This window comes from Bombina bombina, chromosome 9 (assembly GCF_027579735.1).
Source record: "Bombina bombina isolate aBomBom1 chromosome 9, aBomBom1.pri, whole genome shotgun sequence".
Taxonomy (NCBI): domain Eukaryota; kingdom Metazoa; phylum Chordata; class Amphibia; order Anura; family Bombinatoridae; genus Bombina; species Bombina bombina.
Genome location: NC_069507.1, coordinates 157,788,012 through 157,807,952, shown reverse-complemented (window position 1 = coordinate 157,807,952; position 19,941 = coordinate 157,788,012). Strand labels below are relative to the sequence as shown.

Genomic DNA, 19,941 nt, shown 5'->3' with positions numbered 1-19,941 from the left:
AAGAGCAGATAATTCAGAAACTCTTCTGGCAGAAGAGATGGCCAAAAGGAACAAAACTTTCCAAGAAAGTAATTTAATGTCCAATGAATGCATAGGTTCAAACGGAGGAGCTTGAAGAGCCCCCAGAACCAAATTCAAACTCCGAGGAGAAATTGACTTAATGACAGGTTTTATACGAACCAAAGCTTGTACAAAACAATGAATATCAGGAAGATTAGCAATCTTTCTGTGAAAAAGAACAGAAAGAGCAGAGATTTGTCCTTTCAAGGAACTTGCAGACAAACCTTTATCCAAACCATCCTGAAGAAACTGTAAAATTCTCGGAATTCTAAAAGAATGCCAGGAAAAATGATGAGAAAGACACCAAGAAATATAAGTCTTCCAGACTCTATAATATATCTCCCTAGATACAGATTTACGAGCCTGTAACATAGTATTAATCACAGAGTCAGAGAAACCTCTTTGACTAAGAATCAAGCGTTCAATCTCCATACCTTTAAATTTAAGGATTTGAGATCCTGATGGAAAAAAGGACCTTGCGACAGAAGGTCTGGCCTTAACGGAAGAGTCCACGGTTGGCAAGAGGCCATCCGGACAAGATCCGCATACCAAAACCTGTGAGGCCATGCTGGAGCTACCAGCAGAACAAACGAGCATTCCTTCAGAATCTTGGAGATTACTCTTGGAAGAAGAACTAGAGGCGGAAAGATATAGGCAGGATGATACTTCCAATGAAGTGACAATGCATCCACTGCTTCCGCTTGAGGATCCCTGGATCTGGACAGATACCTGGGAAGTTTCTTGTTTAGATGAGAGGCCATCAGATCTATTTCTGGAAGTCCCCACATTTGAACAATCTGAAGAAATACCTCTGGGTGAAGAGACCATTCGCCCGGATGTAACGTTTGGCAACTGAGATAATCCGCTTCCCAATTGTCTATACCTGGGATATGAACCGCAGAAACTAGACAGGAGCTGGATTCCGCCCATACCAGAATTCGAGATACTTCTTTCATAGCCAGAGTCCCTCCTTGATGATTGATGTATGCCACAGTTGTGACATTGTCTGTCTGAAAACAAATGAACGATTCTCTCTTTAGAAGAGGCCAAGACTGAAGAGCTCTGAAAATTGCACGGAGTTCCAAAATATTGATCGGTAATCTCACCTCCTGAGATTCCCAAACCCCTTGTGCTGTCAGAGACCCCCACACAGCTCCCCAACCTGTAAGACTTGCATCTGTTGAAATTACAGTCCAGGTCGGAAGAACAAAAGAAGCCCCCTGAACTAAACGATGGTGATCTGTCCACCACGTCAGAGAGTGTCGTACAATCGGTTTTAAAGATATTAATTGAGATATCTTTGTGTAATCCCTGCACCACTGGTTCAGCATACAGAGTTGAAGAGGTCGCATGTGAAAACGAGCAAAGGGGATCGCGTCCGATGCAGCAGTCATAAGACCTAGAATTTCCATGCATAAGGCTACCGAAGGGAATGATTGTGACTGAAGGTTTCGACAAGCTGATATCAATTTTAGACGTCTCTTGTCTGTCAAAGATAGAGTCATGGACACTGAATCTATCTGGAAACCTAAAAAGGTTACCCGTGTCTGAGGAATCAATGAACCTTTTGGTAAATTGATCCTCCAACCATGATCTTGAAGAAACAACACAAGTCGATTTGTATGAGATTCTGCTAAATGTGAAGACTGAGCAAGTACCAAGATATCGTCCAAATAAGGAAATACCACAATACCCTGTTCTCTGATTACAGACAGAAGGGCACCGAGAACCTTTGTAAAAATTCTTGGAGCTGTAGCTAGGCCAAACGGCAGAGCCACAAACTGGTAATGCTTGTCTAGGAAAGAGAATCTCAGAAACTGATAGTGATCTGGATGAATCGGAATATGCAGATATGCATCCTGTAAATCTATTGTAGACATATAATGCCCTTGCTGAACAAAAGGCAGGATAGTCCTTACAGTTACCATTTTGAATGTTGGTATCCTTACATAACGATTCAATATTTTTAGATCCAGAACTGGTCTGAAGGAATTCTCCTTCTTTGGTACAATGAAGAGATTTGAATAAAACCCCAGTCCCTGTTCCAGAACTGGAACTGGCATAATTACTCCAGCCAACTCTAGATCTGAAACACATTTCAGAAATGCTTGAGCCTTCGCTGGGTTTACTGGGACACGGGAAAGAAAAAATCTCTTTGCAGGAGGCCTTATCTTGAAGCCAATTCTGTACCCTTCTGAAACAATGTTCTGAATCCAAAGATTGTGAACGGAATTGATCCAAATTTCTTTGAAAAAACGTAATCTGCCCCCTACCAGCTGAGCTGGAATGAGGGCCGCACCTTCATGTGGACTTAGGAGCTGGCTTTGATTTTCTAAAAGGCTTGGATTTATTCCAGACTGGAGATGGTTTCCAAACTGATACCGCTCCTGAGGATGAAGGATCAGGCTTTTGTTCCTTGTTGTGACAAAAGGAACGAAAACGATTATTAGACCTAAATTTACCTTTAGATTTTTTATCCTGTGGTAAAAAAGTTCCTTTCCCTCCAGTAACAGTTGAGATAATAGAATCCAACTGAGAACCAAACAATTTATTACCCTGAAAAGAAAGGGAAAGCAGAGTAGACTTAGAAGACATATCAGCATTCCAAGTTTTAAGCCATAAAGCTCTTCTAGCTAAAATAGCTAGAGACAAATACCTGACATCAACTCTAATGATATCAAAGATGGCATCACAAATAAAATTATTAGCATGTTGAAGAAGAATAATAATGCTATGAGAATTATGATCTGTTACTTGTTGCGCTAAAGCTTCTAACCAAAAAGTTGAAGCTGCAGCAACATCCGCTAAAGATATAGCAGGTCTAAGAAGATTACCTGAACACAAGTAAGCTTTTCTTAGAAAGGATTCAATTTTCCTATCTAAAGGATCCTTAAACGAAGTACCATCTGCCGTAGGAATAGTAGTACGCTTAGCAAGAGTAGAGACAGCCCCATCAACCTTAGGGATTTTGTCCCAAAATTCTAATCTGTCAGATGGCACAGGATATAATTGCTTAAAACGTTTAGAAGGAGTAAATGAATTACCCAAATTATTCCATTCCCTGGAAATTACTTCAGAAATAGCACCAGGGACAGGAAAAACGTCTGGAATAACTACAGGAGATTTAAAAACCTTATCTAAACGTTTAGATTTAGTATCAAGAGGACCAGAATCCTCAATTTCTAATGCAATTAGGACTTCTTTAAGTAAAGAACAAATAAATTCCATTTTAAATAAATATGAAGATTTATCAGCATCAACCTCTGAGACAGAATCCTCTGAACCAGAAGAACCATTATCAGAATCAGAATGATGATGTTCATTTAAAAATTCATCTGAAAAATGAGAAGTTTTAAAAGACTTTTTACGTTTACTAGAAGGAGGAATAACAGACATAGCCTTCTTAATGGATTTAGAAACAAAATCTCTTATGTTATCAGGAACACTCTGAGTATTAGATGTTGACGGAACAGCAACAGGTAATGTAACAGTACTAAAGGAAATATTATCTGCATTAACAAGTTTGTCATGACAAACAGTACAAACAACAGCTGGAGGAACAGATACCATAAGTTTACAGCAGATACACTTAGCTTTGGTTGCTCCAGCACTAGGCAGCGATTTTCCAGAAGTATCTTCTGACTCAGTTTCAACGTGGGACATCTTGCAATATGTAATAGAAAAAACAACATATAAAGCAAAATTGATCAAATTCCTTAAATGACAGTTTCAGGAATGGGAAAAAATGCCAGTGAACAAGCTTCTAGCAACCAGAAGCAATAAATAATGAGACATAAATAATGTGGAGACAATAGTGATGCCCATATTTTTTTTAGCGCCAAAAATGACGCCCACATTATTTGGCGCCAAAAATGACGCCACATCCGGAACGCCGACACTTTTGGCGCAAAAGAACGTCAAAAAATGACGCAACTTCCGGCGACACGTATGACGCCGGAAACAGAAAAAAAAAATTTGCGCCAAAAAAGTCCGCGCCAAGAATGACGCAATAAAATGAAGCATTTTCAGCCCCCGCGAGCCTAACAGCCCACAGGGAAAAAGTCAAATTTTAAGGTAAGAAAAAATTGATTTATTCATATGCATTATCCCAAATATGAAACTGACTGTCTGAAATAAGAAATGTTGAACATCCCGAGTCAAGGCAAATAAATGTTTGAATACATATATTTAGAACTTTATAAAAAAGTGCCCAACCATAGCTTAGAGTGTCACAGAAAATAAGACTTACTTACCCCAGGACACTCATCTACATGTTGTAGAAAGCCAAACCAGTACTGAAACGAAAATCAGCAGAGGTAATGGTATATATATAAGAGTATATCGTCGATCTGAAAAGGGAGGTAAGAGATGAATCTCTACGACCGATAACAGAGAACCTATGAAATAGACCCCGTAGAAGGAGATCATTGAATTCAAATAGGCAATACTCTCCTCACATCCCTGACATTCACTGCACGCTGAGAGGAAAACCGGGCTCCAACCTACTGCGGAGCGCATATCAACGTAGAATCTAGCACAAACTTACTTCACCACCTCCATAGGAGGCAAAGTTTGTAAAACTGATTTGTGGGTGTGGTGAGGGGTGTATTTATAGGCATTTTGAGGTTTGGGAAACTTTGCCCCTCCTAGTAGGAATGTATATCCCATACGTCACTAGCTCATGGACTCTTGCTAATTACATGAAAGAAATGCAGGCAGAGTCTTCTTCTAAATACTGCCTGAGATAAACAGTACACTCCGGTACCATTTAAAAATAACAATCTTTTGATTGAAGAAATAAACTAAGTATAAAACACCACAGTCCTCTTACGACCTCCATCTTAGTTGAGAGTTGCAAGAGAATGACTGGATATAGCAGTGAGGGGAGGAGCTATATAGCAGCTCTGCTGTGGGTGATCCTCTTGCAACTTCCTGTTGGGAAGGAGAATATCCCACAAGTAATGGATGATCCGTGGACTGGATACACTTAACAAGAGAAAAAGGATTTATTAAAATACAAATATAAAAAGCGTCACAAGAGCTGCTTTAAACACCAAATACAACAGGATTGGCAATACAATATAGTAATTGCTCAGGTTGAGCTAGACACAATACCAGAGACCGTGGTAAGGAGTGCAGAAACTGAACCACACAACCTCCCCCTTAAGAGTCTAGTATATGTTGCTCTCCTTATTGGTGTGCAGATACTTGGAAGGACGCCAAGGAACGATGTATCCGACGTACGTTTCGCTAATGAGCTTTATCAAGGAAACTTTTTTGTGTCACTTAATTGTGTCACTTTTTATCACTTCTTTTTTGTATTTTTATCACATTTATTTCACAAATTAACTGCATACTTTAGCATAAGCATTGAACATTGTTAACATTAAATCAGCCGGGTGGTGTATCCATTAAAAAGGTCCAGGGAATACTGGCTTAATAAACTGTTAAATAGAGGCATTTTCCCCGAACTAGACCATATATTGTTTTTGTATTAGGATAAAGAAATAAGAAATAAATGTATTAATATGGTTATTCTATCAGCCAGGAATATAATATTTAGGAATTGAAAAAATAAACAGAAACTTAAATTTGGGGATTGGAAGAACTTTATTATGAAATAGTTGTTAATAGGACAACATGACACTCTAATACAATGAATACGAAATTAATAATTTTTTTCAGAAAATTGTTAATTTTTAATTAATGCTCTCCCTGAGGGTCTGTAAAAGCAAATATTATACCCATTGAGAAACACACCTTGCAGTCTTCTCTTTAGAGCAGGTGGGTAAGGATGAATTATTAATTTTATTTTCTCTTTTTGTTGGGTTTGTAAATAAAGATTAAAAGTAAGTCCAAATTACGGACATGAACTTAAAGTGATTGTCAATCCTAGCGTTTGTGAGACGCTAGGATTGACAATTGGAACAAATAAAGGGGACTTCCATTCATGAAGTATAAAATACTTCATGGTGAAAGTTCCTGTTTTAACCGTTCGCCAAGCCGGATTTCCAACATGGCTATTGGCTAAGAGGTGAAAACGTTACCTCACAACAAAACAGCGTTCTGCCGTGGGCTGCCTGAGCAGCTTAGTGTGGCCAACGCTTGAAACAAATAAAGGAGCATTTAGCATGAAGTATTTTATTTTATGAATGAAAGTCCCCTTTATTTGCTCCAATGGTCAATCCAAGTGTTTGTGTTTCACAAACGCTAGGATTGACAATCACTTTAAAGTGAATGTAAAGTAAACGATATTAGCTAAAGTCAACCGATAGAATTTATCGTTCAGCCTCTTTGCACAAACGTCACTGCCTGGGGGGAAACAACGATTTATTGATTGCAGATGAGTCATCTGTCAATCAATAGCTAAATATGGCGACCGGAGGTTTAGCTCTTATCAGTATAGCATTTTCTAGTGAAATATCTCTGAAGTTAAATATACACTAAAGATTTCATGAATTAAAGTCTCATTCATTTTTTAAATTCTATCAGTTGACTTTAGCTAATATTGTTTACTTTACATTCACTTTAAGTTATATAAAGTGGTGCACATAAAACTGTATGAGCTAGAATTAAAGCAAGGAGGTTTTCTTGTGTTGAAACATGAATTGTTACGTTGTATTTGTTAAATGAATGTTTATTTTTCTTTGATATTTTAATGTTGAATGTATGACTTGGGATTTGTAGATCATCCTTATACAATTTCTGTAAATTCTACTTCACTAATAAAAAAATGGGGACCTTTGCTCACTTGCGTGCTTGCACAAGACGTTACACCATACGCTGAGAGGAAATTGCAAAGAAACATTTTTTTTGTAGAAATCCCCTTATGTGTCTCTGTAAGTACAAGCAGTTTGTAAGGTTAAAAACTGTTTATTTTGCTTATAACCTAAAATGACACTGTGTTAGCCCGTTAAATAAAAACACCTCTAATGGTTACTAAAATAGAAAGGCTTTCTGTACTTACCCTCTCATGAAGTTAAATCCATGTGCACAGACTAAAATATTCCCATACGCATCCACTTTTAACAGATTTCCATACATAGTATCAAATACCAGGCCCCTATGGAGAAATCATAAACTGTGTGAATAAATTAATGACATACATAAAGAACACTGGCTTCCATTCCAATGCTTCAGAAATTCCTATCTGAAAATAATGTATGGCAGGTCATGCAATTGCTTCACTTGGTGTTCAAAACAATTCCAGTCCGTTGGATAAGCTGTAGTTTAGTAAATGGTATAGAAAATAAACATAGCCTGATTCTGCAGGCTTATCAAGTCTTAAAGCAAAATACTCTTGCTCCATACTGACAGTAAAACATATCTAAGAAAATGCTTTAATGTCTTAGAGCATTTTATGAATGAAATGTTGTTTGCATTTAAGTAAAAAGGTTAAAGGGACACTGAACCCAATTTTTTTCTTTTGTGATTCAGATAGAGCATGAAATTTTAAGCAACTTTCTAATTTACACCTATTATCAAATGTTCTTTATTCTCTTGGTATCTTTATTTGAAATGCAAGAATGTAAGTTTAGATGCCGGCCCATTTTTGGTGAACAACCTAGGTTGTCCTTGCTGATTGGTGGATACATTCATCCACCAATCAAAAACTGCTGTCCAGAGTCCTGAACCAAGAAAAAAGTTTAAATGCCTTCTTTTTCATATAAAGATAGCAAGAGAACGAATAAAAATTGATAATAGGATGTAAATTAGAAAGTTGCTTAAAATTGCATGCTCTATCTGAATTACAAAAGAAACATTTTGGGTTCAGTGTCCCTTTAAAGTAATAGTTAAAGTCAGCTTCAGAGCATTAATACGCTGCTGGGAACTAGCAGGACACATCTTGTAAGCTGACAAAAGTCACATGCGTGCAGTCACCAATCACCAGCTGTCTATCAGTAGTGCAACAGTTGGTCCTGGGCCTACTTGGATAAGCTTTTCAATAAAAGATGAGAACAAAGTAAATTTAATAATAAAAGTATAACAAATTCTTTTAAAATGAAAAGCTCTATCTGCACCATGAAAAATTTAATTCTTACTTTTGTGTCCCCTTAAAGGGCAATATTAGTCAATAAATGACATGCTTTAATTTGTTAGAGCATGTTATTTTATGAATATAGACCCGTGGTTCCCATAGTGGTCAGTGCCGCCCCCCCTGGGGGTGGTGAGATTACTGAGGGGGGCACTAATAAGCATAAGAGGTGGAAGGAGATTACCATAGGGGGCATTAGTAAAAAAAAGGAGTGTAGGAGGATGATAGTGGGATGTCCAAGTAAAATTATCGTAATATGTTGTGCTTTATCCTAGATGCGCAAAGCAAAAATAACTTTCTTGCTTTGTATTGGAAGTTTTACTGTTTTTTGCAAAGGCTTTGTCAATGATTTTTCTTCTAGGATACAGTTTCTCTCACTACAATAGATTGCAGCCACTTGTAGTCTTTGTTTTGACATCGCTGTACATTAGCACATATTATTAAAGGGACAGTAAACTCATAATTGGACATTCTTGATTGAGACAGAGCATACAATTTTAAACAAGTGTCCAATTAACTACTATTTTGCTTCCTTCTCTTGTTATCCTTTGCTGAAAGGTTTATCTAGTTAAGCTGAGGAGCAGCAAAGAACCTAGGTTCTAGCTGCTGATTGGTGGCTGTATATATATATATATATATATATACTGATTGTCATTGGCTCAACCATGTGTTCAGTTAGAAAACAGTAGTGCATTGCTGCTCCTTCAACAAATGATACCAAGAGAATGAAACACATTTGATAATAAAAGTAAACCGTAAAGTTGTTTAAAATGGTTTGTTCTGTCTAAATCATGAAAAAAAAATTTTGAGTTTCATGTCCCTTTAACATTAAAGGGACAGTAAACCATAAAAATGTTATATAATTCTGCACATAGTGCAGAATTATATAACATTATATTAGCGCAATCTTTATAAAACATCATTTCCCCTTTGAATTTTAAAAAATAACTGCTGTTTTACAGACCCGCTCTCTGTGATCTTCTGAGCGGGTCTGTTTTTTTCAAACAGCGCATCGGGCCAGCTGTATAGTCACAGCCCGGCCGCGCCATTATACACAGTGCAGCTCCCTCCTGCTGTCTGACAGAGCAGGAGCGAGCTGCACTTAGTGCTATGGCGCGGTCGGGCCGGGCTGTGACTATACAGCTGGCCCGATGCGCTCTTTGAAAAAAACAGACCCAGGTCTGTAAAACAGTAGTTTTTTTTTATTTTATTTTTTAAAGTTCAAAGGGGAAATGATGTTTTATAAAGATTGAGCTAATATAATGTTATATAATTCTGCACTATGTGCAGAATTATATAACATTATTTTTATGGTTTACTGTCCCTTTAACTAAACAGTTTAGATTAGAATCAATGTGTAATAGCAGTAAAGGCCTGCCGTGCTTGTCTGAGCAGCTTAGTGCACAGTAAACTATCTATGGTTTTCATCAGAAATAATCTGGTGGTGCATTACATAACACTTTAAAGGGACAGTCTAGCCCAAAATAAACTTTCATGATTCAGATAGAGCATGTACCGTAATTTTAAACAATTTTTCAATTTACTTTTATCACCAATTTTGCTTTGTTCTCTTGGTATTCTTAGTTGAAAGCTTAACCTAGGAGGTTCATATGCTAATTTCTTAGACCTTAAAGCCCACCTCTTTCAGATTGCATTTTAACAGTTTTTCACCACTAGAGGGTGTTCACAAATTTCATATAGATAACACTGTGCTCGTGCACGAGAAGTTATCTGGGAGCAGGCACTGATTGGCTAAACTGCAAGTCTGTCAAAAGAACTGAAAAAAGGGGCAGTTTGCAAAGGCTTAGATACAAGGTAATCACAGAGGTTAAAAGTATATTATTATAACTGTGTTGGTTATGCAAAACTGAGAAATGGGTAATAAAGGGATTATCTATCTTTTAAAACAATAAGAATTCTGGTGTAGACTGTCCCTTTAAGTAAAATACACAGGGTTAATGATTACAAGCAGCCAGTGATAAAGGCAAACAGTGATACAGCCATAAGCATGATAAGAAAAGAAAAAAGAAGAGCACAGTAATCTATGTAATACAGCGCGGGAGGCTACTGCCGCAGTGTTCCCCAATTCTTTAGCTTTAACCAACAAACATATTAGCATCGAAAAAGAAGAAAGCAGCAAATGGAATTTGGCAGCAGTTTACAAATAAGTGATCATAAAAATAATAGTGCAAAAGGCACAGGAAATGTTGTTCAAAAACTGCAAAAAAACAAACAAACAAAAACAACAACCTTAACAAGATGTCAAGACTGTAACCTTAGAAAGGTTAAAAAATCCTCTCACAAGCTGATGGATTGGAATACAGTGTAGAACTGCACATATTTAAGGAATAGGGGTGGTAATTGTCCCATAAACACTTATGAAAAGCATATAAGTGGGTTATAGTGGTTGTGTCTAACGGACTGGAATAGCGTTGGTTTTGAAAACCCAGCAAAAAACTCTGGTGAAATGGAACTGGGGGCCGATATGGATTAAGAAATACATAGATGCAAAATTTAGCTACTTTGATCATAGTCTATGTCATAACAACAACAATTAAAAGTAAATTGCCTATAGGCAAAACAAAACACTATGGGCAAGATTACAGGTGGCTCGCTAATTAAGGCTCCCACACGAGTGTTAACTGCGATAGACGTTTGGCTTTTTGCGCTCCTATTATTAGTTGAAAGTAAACGGTTTTCGCTTTTGTGCTAACTCGACAAGCACAAAAAGCCGAACTTATAATATCGCGTGGGAGTTTACATTTTCCCCCATACAAGTCAATGGATAAAAAAGTGGGGGGAAAACCTAAAACCCTACTCACACGCAAATCCGATTGCATATTTTCAAATGCGCTAACCTGACATGAAAAATATGAATATTTCACATTCCAATGTTCGTCACATAGCAGAATATGTTCTATTTATTCATAAATACATATTTCTATATATGGATATATATATAGGAATATCTATTTAAAAATACATAGGGGAATATGTTCTATGTGCAGAACATAGGAATGTGAAATATTTACAGTAAATACAGAGTATAACACTTTACTAAATATGAGTACTGCATAAATATGCTTTTACGTGTTTTCCTCTACTTAAAGGGACACTGAACCCAAATTTTTTCTTTTGTGATTCAGATAGAGCCTGCAATTTTAATCAACTTTCTAATTTACTCCTATTATCAATTGTTCTTCGTTCTCTTTCTATCTTTATTTGAAGAAGAAGGGATCTAAGATTGTTGTTTGGTTCAGTACTCTGGAGAGCACTTTTTTATTGGTGGATGAATTTATCCACCAATCAGCAAGGACACCCTAGGTTGTTCACCAAAAATGGGCCGGCATCTAAACTTACATTCTTGCATTTCAAATAAAGATACCAAGAGAATGAATAAAATTTTCTAATAGGAGTAAATTAGAAAGTTGCTTAAAATGTCATGCTCTATCTGAATCACGAAAGAATAAAATTGGGTTCAGTGTCCCTTTAATTGCAAAGGGGTCCAATGCACTTCTATATATGTCTACATAGGTGTACAAATGTATTTGTTTATATTTAGTTCTATTATCAAAATTTCTTCAAAATGTAGCCACCAATCAAGCAAGCACTAACCAGGGTGCTGAACAAAAAATGGTCTTGCTCCTAAGCTTAGATTCCTGTTTTTTCAAACAAAACATAGCAATAGAAGAAAGAAAAATGGATAATAGGACTAAATTAGAATGTTGCTTAATATTGCATGCTCTATCTGAATCGTAGAAGTTTAGTATCCCTTTAAAAAAATTCATGCAAAAATATTTTTAGCATGTTTTTGCTCCATATACATTATATAATTTTAATACCATGTCCCTTTAAGTGCCTTCTGATTAATTAATAACACAAATTCCTCACCTGGTGGGAAAAGTAGGGTCATAAACAAAGCTTAAAAGCTCTTGAGGATATCCAATGGACACAAGTCTTTCAACTGTCAGATCAAAGCCAAGAGATTCATACTCTGGCGACTTGTATACTGAAAAAAAGAAAGAAGAAATGTATATGTAAGAGATTTAGCGGCAAATATTGCACACAGATATCAGAATAAATATAGTAAAAAAATATTAACAAAACACCAGAAAATATGTTTGTTTTTTTTTCTTGAATTTTTATTTGTTCTACTTATGTCAATCAGGATACATAATGTGAAACTATTTTACTCTGACCGGTACAGAGTATTTTATTTTTATTGAGGGGTGAGACAATAAACAGATCGCTTAAGTATGGGACAGCAAAGCGATCGTTCCATGTAGAATCAACTTATTAAAATAAGCGGCAGACTTAAAGGAACTTTAAACACTAAGGGCTAGAATTATCAAGCTGAGGTGGACAGGGGTGCATATATGCGCCCCTGTCCACCGCAGCTCGCCTCTGGCGGGGCGAATTTCCCTGAAGGAATTTACCATTGCACATGAGCTCTATGTTGCGCTCATGTGCAATCACGCCCCCTGCCCGTGCACAGCCAATCACACTTGGGCAGGAGTTTTCAATCCGCCTGGTCGGACTAGACCCCGGAGATTGAATTTCGCCACCTTACAGGTGGGAAGAGGTTAGGAAAGCAGTGGTCTGATGACTGCTGCTCGTTAAAAAAGGCGAACAGGTTCTCTTGTGAGAACCTGCAGCTGTAGGGGCTCAAAGGCCGGAAAAAGCCTTTGATAAATCGACCCCTAAATACATTCTATAAGCATAGTATTGAGTAGGGCTGTCAAAAATAATCGTCACACCGATGCATCACGATGCAGCAGTGAACGATTCTGCATCGATGCAGTGAAGGCTCTTAATCGATTCCGGGTCAGTGACGTCATGGGCAGGGGATTCGGTATGTGAGGAAATGGGTCTTGTACTGTCAGTTTCCTGTTTTCCTCATTGCTCCGTTTTTAAACTTCACTGTTGTTATGGAGCCACAATATAAGCCTTTCCAAGCCGCCTCCTCCCCTGTATGTCATTGCGTTTATATTTTTATTGCAAGCAGCCATCGTTGGTGTCTTACCTGACCCCCGCGGTATGTGAGGAAATGGAACACTCTGGTTTACTCATTGCTCCGTTTTTAAACTTCACTGTTATGGAGCCACAATATAAGCCTTTCCAAGCCGCCTCCTCCCATGTATGTCAGTTCGTTTATTTTTTTATTGCAAGTACTGTGAGTTTGCCCTCCCTTCACTGACTGCTGCTTTATTTAATACTATTGGTATTGGTAGTACTAGCAGTCAGTGCCTATCACTGTTCTACGTAGTGCAATATTGTGCACGTCAGAGAGAGGCTCTCGGTAGCCAGTGTCACAGGAATTCATATAATCCCTCTGAATTAGCTGCTGATAATGTAGAACAGCGATAGGCACTGACTGCTAGTACTACCAATACCAATAGTATTAAATAAAGCAGCAGTCAGCGAAGGGAGGGCAAACTCACAGTACTTGCAATAAAAAAATAAACGAACTGACATACAGGGGAGGAGGAGGCTTGGAAAGGCTTATATTATATAAAGACAGGTGACATAGAACAGGCAACTCCCAGATAGGCACCATTAACCCCATACATGCCAGGCGAGTCTGACAGGGAACTCCTGTGATTCAGGGAACTCCTGTGATTCAGGGAACTCCTGTGATTCAGGGAAGTCCTGTGATTCAGGACTTGCTGTGCACACTGCGCAGATATCTGACCCAGAGAGCATTACCAATAGACCTCCTCTCACACAAATGTTCCGGTCAGGAATTTTTATGACACCTATCCTAAAGAGCCGACAGCAGCCTCATGTAAACAGTGAATCTTTTCTTGTATTATAGATTCACTGTTTGCTGTTGCGGTCTCTGCTGCATGTTTCCTCTCTGTCAGAACCCTAGCCCAAACAAGCATTTGAGGGTTGCTATTAGATACAGTAAGTCAAAAGTTTTACAGCAACCCTCAAATGCTCGTTTGGGCTAGGGATCTGACAGAGAGGAAACATGCAGCAGAGACCACAACAGTAAACAGTGAATCTATAATACAAGAAAAGATTCACTGTTTACATGAGGCTGCTGTCGGCTCTTTAGGATAGGTGTCATAAAAATTCCTGACCGGAACATTTGTGTGAGAGGAGGTCTATTGGTAATGCTCTCTGGGTCAGGTTTCAGATGTCTGCATGTACTCCGTGAGAATGTTTGAGTGAGTACACTGCTGCTGGTTTTCCTTTGTAAAATAAATCTACAGATACATTTCTGTGCATATTGTAGCATTATGTTTATAAGTGCTCTTCCATCTTACACAGTTGTTTAAAAGATTATTATATATATACACACACACACACACACACAATATATATATATATATATATATATATATATATATATATATATATATATATATATATAAATGTGTGTATGTATATATATATGTGTGTGTGTGTGTATGTGTATATATATATATATACACACATATAAATATATATATATATATAAAATATGAAATAGAACAAGATCATGAAAATCATGGGCAGTAATCGTGATGCATCGCGATGCATCGTAGAATCGAATCGTATCGAATCGTTACAATGATAATCGTAATCGAATCGAATCGTGAGACAAGTGAAGATGCGCAGCTCTAGTATTGAGGTTATCTTCCGGCTCCCTCTAGTCATTGGTTGTCATCTACTGTTCTTACCAACTTTGTCAAATATGGTTGTTGCAAAACAGCCATATAAGACTCCAGATAGGTGCACACTCCAGAGCCTACCTACCTGCTTTTGATCAAACTATATCAAGAACAAAGTAAATACACTAATAAATAAGCAGGATTTTATCCATCTAAATGATGACAGCAAAATGTTGGGTTGCATATCCCTTTAAGGCTGATGGTATGGACATACAGGTCCTGATATTTAAAATATCAACAGACCAATGAGAAATTGCCTGTTTGAGTTTGCAAAAGCTCGCAGTCTGACTATATACAGTATTCTAAAAAAGTAGGCTGAACCTTATTTTGCTGACAAGTGGCGATGTGTCTCCAATAAGATATAATAGGGATCGTAACTTCAGCAAAAGTCCACCGGTGATGTATACTGGGGGGGAGGGGATGTCTTCAAAGCAAATTTACATAAAATAGACTGTGCGTTTGCGGAAATAAAAACTGTTTCACGTGTAGTAACACTAAATTATGCATATTGCATTCTCAGTTTCACTGCACATTCACTAGATTTGTCACCCTGGGAAATATTTCCAGTGACAAGCAGGTGAAACTGATATGGCTGAAAAATGATAGCTAAGATGGAGGACAGTGCTTTGAATTTTAGAAACCCACAGCAATGTTTCCCCATTACAGTACAGGTTACTCCCACAGAGCGCCTATATATTCATCAAGCCTGCGATCAACTTTGTTAATAAAGACGAAGAAAAAAAAACACAACTATAGGAGCTGGGGGATTGTATAATATAATGTAGAATATGTAGACTGTAAACGTGATTTCACAATATTGCGATAACAATTTTGTGTTTCCATATTTTACAATATTACGATTGCATTTTCACATTTGAAATATTCATATTTCATAATTTTGCGATTGCAAACGTGTTCAATAATAATATATATCTACATCTATAGATAGATTGTGACTGACGCGCAGCCGCAATCTTAAAATAAGTTTTTTAAAAAAACACACCTAAGGACACAACAGAAGATTAGTACAATCACGTTTACAGTTTACATACATATTCGAACATTAAACAATGTATATACATATATCATATACCCACAATCCCCCTGCTAGGTGTATTATATAGGTGTATTATTGATATGTTTAACACACAATTGTATTGTAAGCGGGTTTAGTTTCTGTTGTCACACGTAAATTGTATTGTCATAGAGTACTGAGTAAAGGGATCATTTACATTACACCTTCGATGCAGGTGGCGATGCGGCTTTGAATATATCGCTCGTATCAGAGAAGCATCACCACCCACTGAAATGTATGGTAAGATGCCTCTCAGCGATTCTGCCTTTGAACAGCACTGTCAGCCCTTTCAAATATTTTGCCAGCTTTCTCGACATCGCAACAGAAACCATTTGAATATCTTGCCGCCTTGTGACACCAGACAACATTCATGTTTATGTCTTCTAGCAAATGTCGTTTGGATTGTTTTTACTTGTACAATAGCATTTGTGTTCCCTTTTTAGGTCTATTAGATGATCCAGTTTAAAATATATAATATATATATATATATATATATATATAGTAAAGCAGTTATGGATCCCACGGACGGACTCCGTGTTGCAGCAAGGACCCAAGAAAAGCAGGCACACAGGTTTTTTCATAAACACTCCGGTTTATTTGCAAAGTTGATTACCAAACGTTTCGGCTCACACACGAGCCTTTGTCGATGGTGTACAAAACCAAATGTGGAAAACTAGAGCACAAACTAACCTTAAATACCCACCCAGCCCAAGTGATAGACCAATCAGAGAGAGTGACAGCGGCACACCCACTCACACAGACCTAAACAGCTTATTGCCGGGCTCAATGTGGGCGTCACGTGACGTCATCACGTTACCGCCGTCCTGTGTGTAACCATGGAAACATGCGTAACCATGGAGACCAAACATACACAAATGTACTGTGCGGGTGCGCTGGCGGGTAAGCCTCTGATGGAAAACATATCAATTAATCAAACAGTGATCTGAATACCCCTATATACAAATACAATAAAGGAATAGGTATCTATCTATATGCAACACTAAGACAAACCTAATATATAGCTTATAAAGTGAAAAGCGCTACCGAAACCCAGAGTATAAAAAACTACTAACACAGCCCTCTATACTCATAGTATCAAGGCATGTGGGGAGGTAGCAGGTGAGGGCATAAAAAACAATCTCAAGCCCCCTAGATATTTAGACAGGTATACATTGCATCATGCCAGAGGAGTAGGTAGAAAATAAGTCCTGGATGACTCCCACTTCTTCACATCTTATTTGTGTTTATACCAGCAGCCAAAGTCTATGTTGACATTCAGGCCTCGAGGGGCAACTGTGTCCAGTGTGAAGATCCATCGGGATTCCATTCTTAATAGTGCCAGTCCTCTGTCACCACCACGTCTGTTGTGGGGCACATGGTCAATCAGCATCACTCGCAAAGAGGAAACAGAGTGTCCTGCAGTTGCAAAATGTCGCGCAACCGGTTGTTCAGATCGACCTTTTTCTATTGCTTGACGAATTGCTGTTTTATGGTTAGCCAAACGTTCTTTGAACGCTGTCACTGTTTTGCCTATGTAGAATTTGGAACATGGGCAAATAATGGCGTACACCACATATTCCGATGTGCAGGATAATCGATGTCTTATTTTGTATCTTTTGTTGTTATGGGGATGTTGAAATGATGTCCCAGCAATGAGATTGTTGCAAGTGACACAATTGCCACATTTGTAACATCCTGGTTTCCCTCTTGTGAGCCATGTCTGTTTTTCATAGCAGTGTGTGGGATCACTGAGTACTAGTAGATCCCTGAGGTTACTTGCTCGCTTGTATACCACCCGGGGTACCGGAGCATCCACAAAAGGTAGACTAGTGTCCTTGGAGATCATCATCCAATTCTTCCTTATCACATTCTGAAGCATCCCTGATCCCGGAGTGTAGGTAGTTACAAAGTTCATCCGGTTCGGTTGTTCCGTTACTGTCCGTTTCGGGATAGTGTCATTCTGGGTGAGCTGTATGGCTTCACTCTTTTGTTGATCTATTAGCATAGGTGGATATCCTCTGCTCAGAAATTTTTGTGACATTTCTTCAAGCTGTCTCTCTTTTCGGGAGTCATCCGTGTTGTTCCGGACGACCCGCAGGAGTTGTGAGGAGCTAACACCATCTCTCTGGAATCTAGGGTGGAAACTCTGGTAATGGAGTATAGAATTCTTATCAGTGGGTTTATTGAACAAGGTGGTGTGCAATTTATCACCATTAGGTGTTACTACTCTGAAAATTTCCAGGTCAAGAAAATGAATCTGATTGTTATTATGTTCCATTTTAAATTTAATCGTGGAGTTAAGGGTGTTTAATCCTTCAACCCACCCAATAAGTTTTTCAGGGGTATCACCCCAAATCAAGAAGACATCGTCTATGTATCTGCGATACATTTTGATGGGGTTCTGCCTGGAGAATATATTATATTTTTCATACATCGCCATATAAATGTTAGCATACGATGGGGCCATATTTGACCCCATCGCAGTGCCCATAACTTGTAAGAAGTACTCGTTTTCAAATCGAAAATAGTTTTTCTCCAAGCAGAACTCCATCAGATGCAGCAGAAATTCCACAGGTGGACCAGTATATAGTGGGTTGTCCATCAGGATTTGTCGTACCATGTTGATACCATGCCCATGGGGTATCACCGTGTATAAACTTACTACGTCCATAGTAACTAGAGTGTCAGTAGGGGCCAGATTATCAAAGTCTTTCAGTAGTTTAATGAGTTCAGAGGAATCTCTGAGATGGGACTGAGTGTTTTGAACCACTGGTTGAAGGTAGAAATCAATGAATTCTGCTAAGGGTTGCATCAATGATCCCCTGGCAGACACAATAGGTCTGCCGGGGGGATCTTCGAGGGACTTATGGATTTTGGGCAGTAAATATAGTATTGGGCAGATTGGATGATCTTAGTGTTGCATATAGATAGATACCTATTCCTTTATTGTATTTGTATATAGGGGTATTCAGATCACTGTTTGATTAATTGATATGTTTTCCATCAGAGGCTTACCCGCCAGCGCACCCGCACAGTACATTTGTGTATGTTTGGTCTCCATGGTTACGCATGTTTCCATGGTTACACACAGGACGGCGGTAACGTGATGACGTCACGTGACGCCCACATTGAGCCCGGCAATAAGCTGTTTAGGTCTGTGTGAGTGGGTGTGCCGCTGTCACTCTCTCTGATTGGTCTATCACTTGGGCTGGGTGGGTATTTAAGGTTAGTTTGTGCTCTAGTTTTCCACATTTGGTTTTGTACACCATTGACAAAGGCTCGTGTGTGAGCCGAAACGTTTGGTAATCAACTTTGCAAATAAACCGGAGTGTTTATGAAAAAACCTGTGTGCCTGCTTTTCTTGGGTCCTTGCTGCAACACGGAGTCCGTCCGTGGGATCCATAACTGCTTTACTGTTTGTCTCTCCCTAGTGTGAGCACCAGGTAGCTGACATACTCGTGAGTGCCGTTCACCTCTGCAATTTTGTATATATATATATATATATATATATATACATATATATCCTATAATATAAACGGCCAGGTATGTTTGCCCGATGCAGTCATGTGCAGTACAGACTGCAGCGCGAGACAAACATATCTGGCCGGAGGAATGATCAGCAGTGACCGCCGTGAGGATCAGACAGCAGAGAGGGTGGGGGTGGCAGGGGCGTGGCCGGGCGGGACCGTTGCACTGCAGAAAATGGCCCGTGTACACGGGCTTTAGCACTAGTATATATATAATAAAACTGCATGAACTATCTAAATCAAATATTGTTAATTAACTTTCATTATCAAACTGTGCACAGTCTTTTCTATGCACGCTTTCTGAGGCACCAGAACCTTCTGGGTATGTGCAACTGTGCATACATATATGAGCCTGTGATTAGAAGATTGCTGTCACATGAAACATGGGACTGCAAATTAAAGCAAATTTTTAAATTAGACAGGAAAAAAACCTACTGCTCATTTAAAATTATACGTAATTGCTATTTTATTGTTTTTTAATTATGCAATTCTACTGTATTTAAAGGGACAGTCTACACCAGAACTTTTATTGTTTTAAAAGATAGATAATCCCTTTATTATCCATTCCCTAGTTTTGCATAACTA

At 38.4% G+C, this 19,941-nt stretch overlaps 1 protein-coding gene across 2 annotated transcripts in view; it reads right to left on the bottom strand.

Annotated features, from left to right (window-relative positions):
* NT5C2 (5'-nucleotidase, cytosolic II) overlaps positions 1-19,941 on the bottom strand; it is a 325,894-nt gene that overhangs the window by 144,704 nt on the left and 161,249 nt on the right. For both annotated transcript variants that reach the window (XM_053692454.1, XM_053692453.1), the window contains exons 4-5: positions 11,987-12,104; positions 7,028-7,123 (exon numbers count right to left, since the gene is read on the bottom strand). In XM_053692454.1, coding sequence (XP_053548429.1) covers positions 7,028-7,123; positions 11,987-12,104 — 214 coding nt within the window. The remainder of the gene's footprint in view (positions 1-7,027; positions 7,124-11,986; positions 12,105-19,941) is intronic.